The sequence below is a fragment of the Staurois parvus genome, unplaced genomic scaffold (assembly GCF_062004578.1).
Source record: "Staurois parvus isolate SC_StPar_1 unplaced genomic scaffold, SC_StPar_1.0 ptg000139l, whole genome shotgun sequence".
NCBI classification, from domain to species: Eukaryota; Metazoa; Chordata; class Amphibia; order Anura; family Ranidae; genus Staurois; species Staurois parvus.
The window spans coordinates 1,024,038-1,041,810 of record NW_028317935.1 but is presented as its reverse complement, the minus strand read 5'-3'; the positions used below and the strand labels follow the sequence as shown (position 1 = coordinate 1,041,810).

The following is a 17,773-nucleotide window of genomic DNA, read 5'->3' as shown; positions in this document are numbered from 1 at the left end:
AGGTCCAGGCCAGGGGATCTATGTACAACATAACCCCTCTTAGAAGCAGACGTTAGCTGCTCTGGGGAACTTGACTCAATTCCAAGACATGAGGACATGAGCCCTAAGATATTGGAGGTGCATATCAGGGAGGATTGGATCCAAAGGGATTGACTACACTAGCAAAAAACTGAGGAATGACAGTTGCCAGTGTCCACGTGGTTTCAAAATTCCTGTGCCCCTAATGATTGAAAGAAAAAAAAATGCTCATACAATGGACTTTGCACTTACATTACATTTTGTTTTCTAAAGAACTGTACATAGCAAACATTTTTCAATACATTTACTGTTTTCACCCCATATTCGTTGTTTTTTGCAACGTAGCGCTGCTAATGTTCTGCAGCCTTCTTGCAACCACTTCCTGTTTACGTGCATGCATCCAGCAATTGCTGCATGACATTTAGCAGAGTGAGTTTTCTGATTATGACCATGTCTGCCTAGATGACCAGCACCCCGCTCACCCCAACATGCCACCTGCATTCCTCCTCCTCGTATTCCTCTCCTCCATCCCAAAAATCGCCTCCCTCTACCCGCCTACCCCCCCAAATCGGCTCTATATTGCCCCTTCACTTCTCCGCTCTCCCCACTATGGCACTCACCACCTCCTCCTGCTACTCCACTCCCCCCGTCGACCCACGTGCCACAACTATAGACCCACATGCTCCTGCACTTCCCGTTCCCATGCCACCTTCCTCGCCCTCTTCCTTCTCCTATCCGCTGGGGACATCTCCCCGAACCCTGGCCCCTCACCACCTCACCCCCCCCCCCGGGGACCCCCCTGCTCCCGCCAGCCGCCGCAACCCCCTCAACCTCATACCTGTACCCCTCCTCTCCGCATCCATCCCCCCTCTCTCGGTTGCACTCCTGAACGCCCGCTCGGTTTGCACCGCCATCCATGACCTCTATCTCCCACTCCCTCAACCTCCTAGCGGTCACCGAAACCTGGGTACGGGCCACTGACTCTATCTCCCCTGCGGCACTCACCCATGGAGGTCTCATCTGGACCCATTCACCCAGACCGAGCGGTCGCAGAGGTGGTGGTGTCGGCTTGCTCCTATCACCGCTGAGCACCTTCCAGGTCCTCCCTAACCCCCCCTCTCTATCCTTCTCCTCCTTCGAGGCTCACTGCATCCGGCTCTCCCCCCCCCCCCCCCCCCTAAGGATCGCAGTGATCTACAGGCCTCCCGGATCCATACCCTGCTTCCTGGATGACTTTGCCGCCTGGCTTCCCTTCTTCCTCTCCTCTGAGCTACCGACCATCATCCTTGGAGACTTCAATATCCCCATCAACGACAACAACCCGGCTACTTCCCAACTCCTCCACCTAACCTCCACCTTCGCGCTCACACAGTACGCTCAATCCTCCACCCACATCGATGGGAACACCCTGGACCTCGTCTTCTCCCACCTCTGTACCCTCAACCAGTTCACTAACACCCCCTTCCCTCTCTTCGACCACCACCTCCTCACCTTCTCCATCTCCCCTTCCCCTAACTCTCCCCCCCCCCCCCCAAGGCGCCAAACCACCACCAGCCGCAACCTGAACCCGGCCCCCCTCCACTCGGCTGCCGACCGCCTACACGACAGCATCCTTCCACTGTCATGTCCTGACCTAGCCTCCAACACATACAATGACTCACTGTCAGCTGCCCTAGACTCTCTGGCACCCCTAACCACATCAAACCTAGACCGCTTCAACCATGGCAGAATGACCATACTAAACGCCTCAAACGTTGCAGTCGCGCACTGGAGAGACTATGGCGCAAAACCAGGTCCCCTGGTGCGTTCTCCCTCTACAAATCTGCCTTCTTCACTTACACCTCCTCCCTCCACGCCGCCAAGCAGGCCTACTTCGTAAACCTGATCAACACCCTCTCCACCTGCCCTCGCCGACTCTTCTCCACCTTCAACTCCCTGCTCGCTCCCCCCTCCTCCACTCAGTACCTCACTCACCGCCCACGAGATCGCCACCCATTTTCACAACAAGATTGACGCAATACGGAAGGACATAGTCAACTCGCAATCTACCTCCCCACCTAGCCTCCCATCACCCCCTCATCTCTCCCCTCCTCTAAACTCGCAACCGCACTGCCCCCCACCACACCCAAGGCCCCGCTTACCGTAACCCCCCCAGCACTGTACTCCTTCAGCCCTGCTACCACTGAGGAAGTCACCAGGGTCTTCTCAGAAGCCCGCCTCACTAGGTGCCCCCTGGACCCTATCCCCTCTCATCTCCTTCGGTCACCCCCCTCCTCCCTCATCCGCTCCCTCACCCACATCTTCAATCTCTCCCTCTCTACTGGCGCATTCCCCTCCCCCCTAAAGCATGCGCACATCACCCCCATACTCAAAAAGCCCTCCCTGGTCCCCACAGACACAAACAACCTCAGACCCATCTCCCTGCTGCCACTCACTTCCAAGCTCCTTGAGCGCTTATTCTACGATCGCCTGAGCGCCCACCTAACTGACAACAACCTCCTTGACCCACTACAGTCCGGTTTCCGTCCCCAACACTCCACCGAAACCGCCCTTCTCAAAATCACTAACAACCTACTAACCGCCAAAGCTAAAGGCGACTACTCTGTCCTCCTTCTCCTGGACCTCTCCGCGGCCTTCGACACAGTTGACCACCCCCTCCTCCTTAATAAACTACTCTCCCTTGGAATCAGAGACACCGCTCTCTCCTGGTTCTCCTCCTATCTATCCCAACGCTCCTTCAGCGTTTCCTACAACGGTGCCACCTCCCCTCCCCCTCTCTGTTTGGGTCCCCCAAGGCTCTGTCCTCGGACCCCTTCTCTTCTCCATCTACACCTCCTCCCTTGGCAAACTCATACACTCCCACGGCTTCAACTATCACCTCTACGCTGATGACACTCAAATTTACCTCTCCACCCCTCACCTCACATCCACAGTCTCCGCCCGCATCACTCACCTCCTAAACAACATCTCAGACTGGATGTCGCTCCATTTCTTCAAGCTTAACCTCTCCAAAACCGAGCTCCTCATCTTTCCCCCTGCCCATGCCCCCCCCCCCATCCTATCCATCACTACCCCCCCATCCTATCCATCACTACCAACAACACCCCCATCAATCCTGCCCAGCAGGCCAAAGTCCTTGGCATCACTTTGGACTCAAACCTTTCCTTCCAACCTCATGTCAAATCACTTACAAACACATGCAGGCTCCACCTCCTCAACATCGCCAAGATACGCTCCTTCCTTACCCCAGACACCACTAAGCTACTCGTGCACTCCCTGATTGTCTCGCGCCTTGACTACTGCAACTCCCTTCTCACCGGCCCCAGCGCAGGCTCTCCCCGCTTCAGACCATCCTGAACTCAGCGGCTAGACTCATCCACCTCACCAACTGCTCCACCTCTGCCACCCCCCTCTGCCTATCCCTCCACTGGCTCTCGGTTGCCCAACGCATCAAATTCAAACTGCTAACTCTGACCTACAAAGCCATTCACAACACTGCCCCTAACTACCTCACCAACCTGATTCCCAAGTACCACCCTACCCGTACCCTTCGCTCCTCACAGGACCTCCTTCTGTCTTGCTCCCTGGTCTCCTCCTCCCACGCACGACTGCAAGACTTCTCCAGGTCCTCCCCCATCCTCTGGAACTCACTACCCCAATCCATCAGATTGTTGCCTTCTCTCCTCACCTTCAGGCGCTCCCTGAAAACCCACCTCTTCAGGGAAGCCTACCCCACCATTACCTAACAGCCGTCCTCCTTCAATCCTCCTACCACTACATCCCTTACAGCCACTTCCTCCTGTACCACTACCCCCTCCCTCCTAGATTGTAAGCTCGAAAGAGTAGGGCCCTCTAACCCCTCGTGTGCGGTTTGTTGTTGCTGTACTGTTTCATGTATTGTCCCCCCCCTCTATTGTACAGCGCTGAGCAAACCCTTTGGCGCTATATAAACTCGATGTAATAATAATAATTGTGACTTAAAATGGCTCCTTGTAGTCTCCATCAGAAGCCTGTGTGACAAGGAGGAAATGCAAGAGCCCAAGTAGGAGAAAAGGACAAAGCATTTTCACCCTAAAACAATAAGTGCCTAAACAAGGATATGGCAGGATAATCCGGTATGATTTTATTGAAAGCTGAGAGTTTAAAATTATTTTTGAAATTTTATGAACATGTTTAAGATTACATGAGATTTGAGTGACTGGGTCAATATATAATTTAATCTTAAGGGGCCAGCAAGCTACAGGTTGTGAGGCAGGAGTGTTAGAGCTGAAGTTTACCCTAAAATTGTTTTAGCCCTACAGCTTTAGTGACCTAATTTACCTGTAATTAAGCACTTCCTCTGGAAGATGTACCTCCTTTCATGACCAGGCCATTTTTTTGCTATACGGCGCTGCACTACTTTAACTGACGCGGTCATGCAACATTGTACGTAAAAAAAAATTCTATAATTTTTCACACAAATATAGCTTTCTTTTGGTGGTATTTGATCATCACTGGGTTTTTTTTATTTTTTGCACTATAAATGAGAACAGACCGAAAATTTAAAAAAAAAACAAAAACAAAGAAAAAACTATATTTTTTACTTTTTTCTATAAAGCATACCCCATAAAAAATAAAAGAATAAAATGTATTCTTCAAATCCCAATATGTGTATATTAATTGGTTTGCATGAAAGGTATAGTGTCTGCAAATGGCGGTATATATACTGGTATTTTTATTTATTTAATTTATACCAGTAATGGCGGCGATCAACGACTTATAGCGGGACTGTGGGACAGCGGTGGGCACCCTGACACTGGGTGGAAACTGACTAACTGCTACTGACACCTCCAGTGACACTAGTACAATGATTAGTGCTAATAAAAGACACTAACACTGTACTAATGACATTTGGCAGGAAGGGGTTAACATTAAAAGGGTTAACTGTGAAATTTTTGTGCTTATTGTGTGCTTTTTTTACTAGGGGACAAAGAAATAGAAAGCAGCAAATCCCCATTGACAGGAGAGAGATCTGTGTTGTTTACACTCAGAACTCTCCCATCAGCTGCTCTGCTGGTCACCAAGTGATTGACATTCCCGGGAGCCAGTGACAGTGCAGGTAGGCCAGTGCGCATGCCCCCTACCCGGAAATGCAAAATCACGTATACTTGCCTAACTTTGCGCAGAATCGGGAAGTGGTTAAGTATGTCCCAAGTAATGCAGGAAGCTGGATCCTGGAGAAATCTAAAATGCAGGGATGCCAGTCATTATCTTGGCTATGAATGGTTCAGGTCTCCAGACTGAATTCAATAGAAAAAAGATCCAGACAAGGACCTGCCCCCTCCACCTTCTTCCACTGAGAAAATGGCTTCTGTTGCTTTCGCTGCATGTTACACAATCTCTGAATTGGGAAGAGGTTTCTGTGATTCATGAAAGATTGTGCTTCAATAAGCAAAAGCAAATAACTTTTCTCAATGATAGAGAAGGAGGAAGAGGAATGAGAGGGCAGGTCCCAGTTGGGACGAGTTTTTCTGTTAAAGCAATTGTAAAGTCATATTTTAAAAAAATTAAAAATAGGTATTGCACAGAGCAGCCCCCTACCTCCTCTTCTGATGTCCCCCACCAGTGCTGTACTCTTCTCCTCTTCTGCATGTGCCCCCATAGCAAGCCACTTGCTATGGGGGCACACATACAGATGTGCTCCCAAGCCAGGCTGTGTGCCTCCACAGACACACAGTTTGACTGACAACGGTAATAGCCAATGGCTCCCACTGCACTCAATCTGTCCTGTGAAAAGTGAAACAGAACCAGTGCTTCTGCAGAAGGGCTCAGGCACGTATTTAGAAAGGTGGGGGGGATGTAATAGGCAGTGGGCCTTTTTTTTTTATTAATGCAGGGAACGCATTAAGGTAAAACTTGACCTTAAAACCACTACATTTAGCCAAAAGACCCAAAACTGTTAACTAGTGAAGCGCCACACATTCACAGCCAGGAAGGGGACCAGCATTCTACAGGATCCACCTGTCTCCACAACGTGGGACACACATCATTACTGGTAAGTTAGGTCATTAAAGTGTTACTAAACCCACAACAGTAAAATCAGTCTGTATATGCAGTAGAACCATGCTTGTTATACTCACTGTGGAAATTAAGGGGTTAATCCTCTGCATTGTGTAAAAAAAATGTTTAATCCTGCCTTCTCTGATCCTCCCCTTCTTCCACTGTTCCTGACTCATCTCCTGATAGAACAGAGCCTTGGGGGCAAGCTGCACATGCTCAGTTTGTTGTGTATTGCTAAAGAGTTTTCTTTTTCTTTGGGAGGGTGCATGTGATCAGCACAGGGTCAAACAGCACTGTCCAGACAGAGGGCCAGGGGTCCTGCAGTCTCATAGCACAGTGAGAGAAGAATGAAAACACCTGCTACAAGCTTTAACCAGTGCTCTGCTGGGCACTGATAGAAGTCACAAGACTGCTCTAACTGCTGATGAGAAAAGGTATTTAGCAGTTTATATTTACTTAAATAATTGCATTTCCATGTTGTGTACTGTAGGAGACCGGATATAGTGAATGCAGGGTCCTGGGTTTAGTAACACTTTAAAGCTGTAGGGATAAAAGCATTTTTAGCGAAAATTCAGCTTTAGAAATGAGAACCAATGTTTAATAAATAGGCGTGCCATTAGAAAAAATCTCTGTAAAGTTACAGGGCTCCATGAGGGCAAATCTGGCACTACCATTTTACTCTGAAATGAACTCATGCATTTGTCTACCTACAGTATGTGGCCAGTAGCACTACGTGCATGATAAGAGAGGCACTCGGGCGGCACTCTTTACTAACAATGGAAGTGAAATAAATATGACCTGAACTAGTACATTAAGCATTCTTTGTAGATATCAGGAGGATTTCCCTCTGATAAAGAATCAAAATATTGTAGAAAGGATCATTGCAATGTGTCTAAATGATTCAAAGCATAAACAGTGGGTAAGGAAAGGAAACACCTTGCTCATTTAAAAGCATAATAAAAAACGATCTTTCAAAATGGAATTACATCAGCTAGACCGGCTTTATCAGAAAACCCATTATTACATGTTATGGTATTATATTTCCACCAAACGAAAAAAAAAAACTGTTACCTTAAGTTGGACATATAAGAAACTTTACAAATCTGCATGAATACATTCTGTAACAAAATATATCATCAGTATAATTTTTCAGTATAAATGTAAAGCAGACATCAACTTTTCTTTTAATCCAGAACAGAACATTCTGCACTGTTCACACTATGACACTAAAGACTGAACTGCAACCACTTTAAGTGGTGAAATATTTCATTTCCCCCAATGTTTATTTGTGCCAAATCTTATGAATTGAAGTAAAGCTGCAAACTTTGGCATCTCTTCTTTAAAATGCTTGTTGTCTTGCCATCATGCTGACTCTCTGTAAAGAATTATTCCAGACATGGTATATTTTTACATAGCTACATTGCTCCAGCTTGGACCAACTTAACTATGTACAGTATATACAGCAGGGCTTTACAAATGTGCTTTAAATCTAGAAGTCAGCTAAAAAAGTTAGAAGCCAGGGTTTTTTTTTTTAGCGTAGCATGGATTGTCGTTCCCCAGGGCAAGGCAACCTTTGGGCATCAAGCTTCACGCGATACGATTTGCCGCAGGACAATCACAGCAAAACTGCACCATGTTTTAGGTGCCATTGAAAATAATGGCACCTGAACCTGCATTTTGCGATCACAGCAATTCTGCGGCGATCTCAAAATGCTCAGGTGTGAATGGAGCTGCCCTGGTTCACATATACAGTTGCAAGAAAAAGTATGTGAACCCCTGGGGATTACATGGAGTTTTGCATGAATTGGGCATAAAATGTGCTCTGAACGTCATCTAAGTCACAACAATAGAAGAACACAGTCTGCTGAACATAATACTACACAAACATTAGATGTTGCCATGGTTTAATTGCACATAACATGTAAACATTCACAGTGCAGGGAGGAAAAAGTATGTGAACCTTTGGACTTAATAACTGATTGACCCTCCTTTGGCAGCAATAACCTCAACCAAACGTTTCCTGTAGTTGCAGATCAGACATGCACTACGATCTGGAGTAATTTTGGACCACTCCTCTTCACAAAACTGTTTCAGTGTAGCAATATTCTTGGAATGTCTGGTGTGAATCGCTCTCTTAAGGTCATGCCACAGCATTTCAATTGGGTTGAGGTCAGGACTCTGACTGGGCCACTCCAGAAGGCGTATTCTGTGCTGTTGCAGCCATTGTTTTGTTGAAATACTTGTATGCTTTGGGTCATTGTCCTGTTGCATCACCCATCCTCTGCGGAGCTTCAGTTGGCGGACAGACGGTCATACGTTTTCCTGCAAAATGTCTTGATAAACTCTGGAATTCATTTTCCCATCAATGACAACAATCCGTCCAGGCCCTGAGGCAGCAAAGCAGCCCCAAACCATGATGCTCCCTCCGCCATGTTTTACAGTGGGGATGAGGTTTTGATGTTGGTGTGCTGTGCCTTTTTTTTTCCACACATAGTGTTGTGTGTTCTTCCCAAACAACTCAATCTTGGTTTCATCTGTCCACAGTATATTTTGCCAGTAGTGCTGTGGAACATCCAGGTGCTCTTTTGCAAACTTCAAACATGCTGCAATATTCTTTTTGGACAGCAATGGCTTCCGTGGTGTCCTCCCATGTACTCCATTCTTGTTTAATGTTTTCCTTATTGTAGATGTGTCAACAAAAATGTTAGCATGTGCCAGAGATTTCTGTAGGTCTTTAGCTGACACTCTGGGATTCTTCTTTACCTCATGCAGCATTCTGCGCTGTGCTCTTGCAGTCATTTTTACAGGACGACCATGCCTAGGGAGAGTAGCAACAGTGCTAAACTTTCTCCATTTGTAGACAGTCTGTCTTACCATGGACACATGAACATCAAGGCTTTTGGAGATACTTTTGTAACCCTTTCCAGCTTCATGCAAGTCAACAATTCTTGATCGTAGGTCTTCCGAGAGCTCTTTTCTGCGAAGCATGGTTCACATCAGACAGTGCTTCTTGAAACCAGTAAACCCAAAACAGGTGTGTGTTTTTTAAGGGCAGAACAGCTGTAAGCAACACATCCAATATCATCACACTGATTGGAGTCAAGGTTGGCTCACTCCTGGCTCCAATAAGCTCTGGGAGAAGTCATTAAGCTAGGGCCTCACATCCTTTTTCCTCCCTGCACTGTAAATGTTTACATGTTATGTGCAGTTAAACCATGGCAACATCTAATGTTTGTGTAGTATTATGTTCAGCAGACTGTGTTCTTCTATTGTTGTGACTTAGATGACGTTCAGAGCACATTTTATGCCCAATTCATGCAAAACTCCACGTAATCCCAAGGGGTTCACATACTTTTTCTTGCAACTGTATGTGACTGAATGCATTTTCAAACTCACGGATCTGCATGACAGGCTAGATATTATGTGTTCCTATTGAGGTGGTTCACCCAGTTGCAATCCACACGCATTGCGTTTTGAGTGCCATTACGAAAAGGATCCTGTGCGAGTTTGTAGCTATGTGTTCCAGACTTGCAAGTGATGGACTAGAGTGGCATGCAGAGAGAAGTATTCACATAAGATTGCTATTGACAGGTGTATTTGCATTGGAGTCAATGTGAGGCCATTTTACATTGAACGACAAAGGGACGTGATTTTGCATTGAAGTCACAGGGGCAATTTTGCATTGAAGTCATTGGGACACAATTTTGCACTAAAGTCAATAGGAGGCAGTCATGGAGAAAGAGACAAAATGGCACCTGTACTGAAATCATACAAAAACCCGGAATTATATTGCGATTTCAGCATACATATGTGAACCCAGGCGCCAGGATGCAATTTTTAATCACCGTGGCAACCTGGCGCCTGGGATTTGTCGAACCCTGATATGCGATATGTGTGCATTGTAAATACAGGAGGTCAGCCACTCAGCATAGGCACCATTCAGAGAACACTTTGCATTTTCTGAATGAATGTAAAGAGTTCTCTAATTGGGCAATGTACAAAGCATGACATCCCTACCCTGTCTTTCCACCTCATTCAACCAGAGAAAGCAAGTGGAGATCACTGGACCCGGAAGCAAGTGAAGATCACTGGAGTAGCGGTGTCTACAAAAGTGATATACAGCTCCCAGGGGCATCAGCCAGGGATAGTATATACATAGTCACATTTTTTCCAGCTGGACCAATGTAACTATGAAAAATATGCCTGGATTTCTTCCTTAAAGACTTGTACACATGATGAGAAAATTGGATGAAGAAAAACGTTTTCAGATCGCTTGTCCGATAATCTGATCATTACTACACAGGTTCGGAGAGAGCAATTCATGCAAAATTATCCAAAGGGACGGGACAAGAACGAAAATTGTTCTTATAAAACAACAGAACAAATGATTTGTGTAATCAGTACAGGATTTGTCTGCAAAAAAATTGAGTGACAAAGACTGTGCATGCTCAGAAACAAAAGAATATAATAATACAATACATTACATCATTGTGGGAAGTTGTATTCTGTCTTATGAGAATTTTCGTAACTCTAGCAATCTATTAGTATATGATATGAGACTAGCAAGCAAAAAAAAAAAACCGGATGATCATTCATCCGATATTTTCAGTATGAGGCTTACCGTATTTTTCGCCATATAAGACGCGCCTGACCATAAGACGCACCTAGGTTTTAGAGGCAGAAAACAGGAAAAAAAAAATTCTGAACTAATGGACTGCAGACATAGTACAGGAGATGACCAGAGACTGCGAACAGCACAGGGATGACCAGAGACTGCGGACAGCACAGGGATGACCAGAGACTGCAGACAGTACAGATGACTGCTGACCTTTGGGGAGGTGGGGAGCGGGTACCTGAATTTGACAGGTACCCGCTCTTACTTCCGCAGAGTTTTTGTTTGATCTTATCTGTTCCTCGGCATGACAGCCGGGTGCCCAGTGCGCATGAGCGAGAAGCACTTGCGCTTTGTGATTGGTCCAGCGGCTTCTGGGATCTGTCATGTGTCCCAGGTACCGCCTTACCATTCACAAAAAGCACCGCTTCTTGCGCATGCGCACTTGGCACCCGGCTGTCATGCCCAGTGCCCACACTACAGAAGCCGGGAAGACAGCACGCCCCTGGATAGAGGAACAGGTAAGGTCCCGCTGCAGAGCTGAGCGGCCGGCCCGGTATTCTGACACGGCCACGGTGGAAATACCGGACCGGCCGCTCCATTTTCGCTCCATAAGACGCACTGACATTTCCCCCCCAGTTTTGGGGAAGAAAAAGTGCGTCTTATACGGCGAAAAATATGGTAAGTCACTGACATAGGAAAAAAAATTGTGTAACAGGCAAATATGGAAGTATAGTTGGGTCATGATTTTAAATGATAGCTAAACTGAAAATAATCAAATATGTATAAAAAATGAAGTAGGACAGAATGAGATAATTATTCTGAGAATTTTTTTTACAGTTTATTACACCTAGTAGTAAAATAGTAGACTGCTAACTTTAATCAGAATTGGAGAGCATTTCAAGCACAAAATGGAAATGTAATCCTTTTTTCGAAAAGAATATTAAACCAGAGGCCCGATTGGTTGCTGTGGGCAATAACTTAACTGTGTGACCATTTTTCTCCAGTTTGAATAAATCCAACACATAGTAGAGATATTCACACTATTCATAGCTACTCACATGCAAGCTGCTATGTTTCAAAACGATAAAATAATACCCAACAATGTGTTAAAGCATAATTAAAGCAAAAACTTTTTTTTTTTTTTTTTTTTTTTTTTTTTTAGTTTTGGATAGAGTGGCTTAGAACATATGCCATTTTTACTGCTGGCTGTGCCCGTTAGGGAGATTCACCCTGTCTATTTGTCCTGTTTACCAATATTGCTATATTAAAATGAAAGAAAATCCCATATTTTGAGTATACAGCAGAACAGTAAAAAAGAAAACTTCCAAAGGGGACACTAGTTCGGTGACCCTGGTGACATGCTCCTCACTGTGGAGGGATTTCTACTCACTTCCCATTTTGACTATGGGACAGGAAGTGAATGGAAATTTCCCCTATGGGCATAGATTGCACAAAAAACTGAAAGCGGTTATAACCCTCTCTTACTGTATTCAAAATTATGACAAAAATATAAAAGGTTTTGCCTTTAGATACACTTTAAGTGTTTTATGATATTAGACAGTTCTGGGTGACAGACTATAATGCAATTCCAAAAGATTATGCTGTAAGTTATACACCGTGGTTATAAAAATGATGACCTTTATCTTTGAAAATGTAGTGGGATTAAAGTGCAAAATGTGTACAGAATTTAGGAAATTCAGCTGTCAGACTACTGCTGGGCTGACCAAGAAACCTGCTCAGTTTCACACCAGTTTGGTAACACTTTTAGGCCTCTTGAACATTGTACTGATGTTTGAGCATTAGCATTTCTGGACATAATTTCACGCATTTGTTTTGCATGTATTCCCACATATTGATGGCTGTATTCAGACGTATTCCTAGGCAAAATCCATTTTATGCTCATTTGAGTGCATTTGCGCATAACGCCGCAAAACTGGGAATGCAAAATTTTAAATATTTATATTTACTCAAGAATATGCAGCACTTGTTTACACGCCTGTGTGTACAGGCACATTGTAAACAATGAGCTGCATTTTAGATTAGCAAAAAAAAACACTGTAGTGAGCCTATTTAAGCTGCAGTGTGCAAGACATTCCAACAAGAATGCCATAACTGACAGATCAGACCTCAGTTCAATGCCCCACTCCACGCTCTCAACTTCCTCACATGGAAAGGCAATACATTTTGACACTGGTCATCATTAAACCCTGAAGACTGAAGGCATCTTGGGGCAGAGAAGTACTGCAGAGGACAACTCTGGATTGCTGGTATTTATTTATTTCAGGTAATTATATAGCGCCCTCAATTTACGCAGCACTTTACATATATATTGTACATTCACATCAACCCCTAACCCTCAAGGGGTGTACAATCTAAGGTCCCTAACCCACATTCATGCATACACATACTACGGACAATTTAGACAGGATCTAATTCACCTACCAGCATGTCTTTGGAGTGTTGGAGGAAACTGGAGTACCCGGAGGAAACCCACGCAGGTACAGGGAGAACATGCAAACTCCACGCAGGTGGTGCCGTGGTTGGGATTCGAACCAATGACCCTAGTACTGCCAGGCGAAAAGTGCTAACCATTTAGCCACTGTGCTGCCCCAAAAACAGCCTAAGCTGTTGTTTTTTTAATTTCCACTCTGCATTGGGGACAAGTTTAAAAAAATGCCTGGTGCTAGGCTTTACTGATAAAAAGCAACTGTCCAACAGGAAGATTTTAACGCAAGCCAAACTTTCCTATCCTTTACAACCGAGGACACAGAGACCTTAGTCTCTGTTTGACATGCAGTTGCCATTATATTAAAAATTTGATCATTTAGGACATCAACCATTTGATGGCTTGACAGTTCGGTTGAGAGCACAAGCAACTGTGACAGTTATCATTCACAGCATGCCTCGGATGTAACTGTTTTAGGAAACCATTAAATGGATAATATTAATCTTGTTTTAATCTTAGATTTTCAGTTAGACATGCTAAAATTTGCATTGTGGCCATTTACTTTCAACAGCATTTCAGTTGTCCATAATATAACAGAATAACCGACCTGTGCTGGGAGGAAGTTCTGCTGGAGTGTTGGCAGGTGCATGTGCCCCAGGGGGAATCTGTTTACCAGTGAAATTAGATGATGGCTCATTTCCAGGTTGATATGTGGAAGATGATCTTTCCGGTGCCTGACCAGTCACGGAAAACAGTCCCTGATCCTCATCTTCATCTGCAACAAGAAACATAATTTGCATTAGGCGTGGGGGGAAAAAAACACAATACAATGGAATATTAATGTTACTTTTGGCACAACTAATATGCATGCATGTGCATTTTGATCTGAAATCTGCAAAATAACAAAAAGCAGGCGAGCAAGGAGATGGATGGGGTATTATTGTCTATGGTCAGTGCCCATACAGAATTGCAGTAGAGGACTCCTAACAGGCTGTAAATACAGAACCTCCAATGAGCAGCATTAAATGGGCGAGATCTGCTTCTGTGGCCTGTTTCTAGAATTCAGCAGAGCATGGCAAAGGATCAAATGGGGAATTTTATGTGAAATTGAAGTTATCCTTTAATCTGAATACCGAAAACAAACCTAAACCCAAACAGCAAAACGTTTAGCAAAACAGGTGCACTTTTAAACTGCATTAGCTCCTTTTATATCTAGAAAAAGTAATCAAGTCTGCAAATAAAACTTTTTAATTTCTGTTACATAGTTAGTCTGGCTGAAAAAAGACAAAAGTCAATCCTGTTGCTGGCCATTTAAAGCACTTCTGTGATCCTATGTGTCCTGTCAACGCAAATGTCCTTCAATTGCTCAATAAAGTTATCTTAAAGGGTAACTCCACTTTCATGTGAAAAAAAGATATTAATACATAGTTAGTCTGGCTGAAAAAAGACAAAAGTCCATCCAGTTCAACCATTAACCATTAAAAATACAGCGTATACAAATGTGGCACAAGTCATATTGTAAATGAATGTTAAAAAGTTACCTTTCCTGGTCAATCTGCAGCTCTGTAATTTTTTATAAAATGCAATGCAGTGTGGCTACCTGGAGGAGTATGCAGTACTGAGTACATATGCATGTTTATACTTTTCAGAGGTCCGATATTGTTCTATGTACAATCCTTGTTTTATTGATTGCATGTAATATTCTAATTTTCTGAAATTGTGGATTTGGGGTTTTCATGAGCTGTAAACCATAATCATCACAAGTATGACAAATCACGCCTTGAACTATCTTGCTTTGCATGTAATGAGTCTATCTCATATATTAGTTTCACCTTTTAAGTTGCATTACTGAAATAAATTAACTTTTGCACGATATTTAAATTTTTCGAGTTTCATCTGTAGCTATTCCTTCAGAGTAAGAAAAGGTAGGAATCAGCAACAAAGTTTGTTAAAATCTTTGTAATGTACATAGGTCACACAGAGGGGAATGTTTTTTTTCCTCAACAGAATTTGAGTTACTCTTTAAGAAATGGGACTATTTACATACAGAGAATTCATCCCTAGTGTGCCTAAAATATACACCAGTCAGCCATAACATTATGACCACCAACTATAACCCGTTGAGGCATGGACTTCACTAGACTTATTTTTCCAGCCCATCCCACAGATGCTTGATTGGAATGAGATCTGGAGAATTTGGAAGTCAAGTCAACACCTTGAACTTGTTGTGTTCCTTAAATCATTCTTGAATTCATCATACCAGGTCACCTTCCATGGTCCATTTCTGATAATTATGTACCCATTGTAGGCACTTTTGGCTGTAGACATGGGTCAGCATGTGCACCCTTGACTGATGTGTGGCTACACAGCTCTACATGCAAGAAATGCGATGCACTGTGTTCTGACAGTTCCAATCAAAACCAGCTCCAATTTTTTTCAGGAATCTGAGCTATGGTAGTTCTTCTGTTACTCGTACTATGATCGTACTATGTAGGCCAACCTTCCCCACATGCATCAATGAGCCCTAGCAAACCCGGGAACATCCCACAAGAGCTGCAGTTTTGCAGATGCTCTGACCCAGTCACCTTGCCCTTATCAAAGTTGCTGAAATCCTTACACTTACCCATATTTCTGCTTTCAACACCTCAACTTCAGGGAAAACATATTTACTTGCTGCATAATATAACCCACCTACTTTCAGATCCCATTGTAACAAGATAATTAATATTATGCACTTTACCTGTTCGTGGCCATAATGGTATATTGATTGGTAAATATTATTCCTTTGGCTACCAAAAGAAAGAGCAAGATTCATGAATATATGTATATGGATGCTCTCTTTTATATAAACACTGGAAATGCTGCCACTTTTCTCCTTTTACTGCCTTCAGCATATTTATTTTATACATCCTTACAGAAACTTCATGCAAGGTATTTATTCTGTAGAAATGATTTAGGGTCATTGACAAGATGAATGAGATGCTATATTGACAAAAATGAAATTCATTTTTATCACAAAAGGTGCACTTTCACAGCAATATGTACAATGAAACTGTAATAATCAAGTTGAAGACCTAAACCTCCAATGAAGCAACTATTCAAGCAGTACTTTTACCTTGATTTTAATAAAGGACTGCAAATGAGGGGTATAAGAGTTGGACAGAGAAAGAGGAGCTGCACATGAAAAGAATGGGGATGTCACATATAGTACTCCTGATGTAATGATGTTGCTAACTGATAAATACAGGTGTACCTTGGCTTACAAACGCCTCGGTTAACGTTAATTTTCGGTTTACGAATGAACATCCATTGAAATAATGCCTCGGTTTACGAATTTCTGCTCGTTTTTTTTCCCAATACGAAGTGTATGTCAATGCCAATTTTTAAATGCAAATGCCAACTTTTTTTTTTTCACTATAGCTCACAGAATTAGCTGTCACTTTCCCCGGAGCTAAAGGATACTTTATTTTATCTCAGGAAACAAACTAAAAGGAAACATGGTTTCTTTTAACTCTGGGAAATAAACTAAAAGGAAACTTTCTTTCTTTCTTTTAGCTGGGGGGGAAAGTGACAGCTGATCCTCTGATCTATATATAGTGAAGAAAAAAAAAGCCGGTAATTACATTTAAAAACCGGCACTGACCTATAGTGACAGAGACTTTTTTTTACCTCCGGGAATGGATTAATTGGTTTTCAGTGCATTCCTATTCGAAACAAATCTTTCACAATAGGAAACGTCCCGAAGAACGCATTAAATTCGTAAACCGAGGTACACCTGTATTGCTTTTTCAGAACAATAGATTTTTGATTGGTGATAAAATGTTTTTGTGGTGGGTTTTTTTTACATTTGCTTCTGAATTGTTATTAAGCTGCAATATGTTCTTGCAACCATTTTCATCACTTGCTGATACGATTCAGTATATCATGCTCTTACTTAGTGATAAGTTGTTGTTACTGTTGCAGCAGGATGTGAAATTAATATCTGGCATTACATACAGAACTAGGCTCAATTCAAAAAGGGGCTTTATTTATAAAGTAATAAATGTGACATTCACCAAACATGAACAGGTAGGTATTCATTCCCTCTAATTTAAAATGCATGCACTAGGAAATTTCACCAACAATGCATACTGTAATTGCTGAATATCACATATACGCATTGTAAATATTGTTCCTTAAGTTATTTTACTTCTATTGTGTATTTCATTTTATTCTAATTTGCTACTAAAATATTTAATTCCCAAACATATTATTAGGGAGTAGAACTTCTCAATCAGTATTATAGTCCACAAAAAGATTACATTCAAAGAGCTATACTGCACCTGTTAAAGCTATACTGCACCTAATTGTTATAATACGTTGTCCTTGGCCCTTGTTCCTGCAAAAAAATAATCATTCTAGCTTGGGGGGAGGAGCCTTTTTTGCACAGGAACCGCTTGTTGACTGCCACTAACTAGCAAGTAGTACTACATCACAAACTGCTATGAAGCGATCGCTAGTTAAAGTAGTTGTAAAGGCAGAAGGTTTTTTTTTTTTTTATCCTAATGCACTCTCTGACTGACCTTGATCCAGCTCTCTCTCTCCTCTCCTCACTGGACATAGAGGCAGCAGAGGGAGCCGTTGGCTCCTGCTGCTGTCAATTATATCCTGTGAGG

At 43.3% G+C, this 17,773-nt stretch overlaps 1 protein-coding gene across 1 annotated transcript in view; it reads right to left on the bottom strand.

The window, feature by feature from the left end:
- Positions 1–17,773, bottom strand: part of VTA1 (vesicle trafficking 1) — a 339,129-nt gene that overhangs the window by 83,982 nt on the left and 237,374 nt on the right. The window contains exon 6 of the mRNA XM_089673508.1: positions 13,726–13,893. Within this exon, the coding sequence (XP_089529634.1) occupies positions 13,726–13,893 (168 nt within the window). The remainder of the gene's footprint in view (positions 1–13,725; positions 13,894–17,773) is intronic.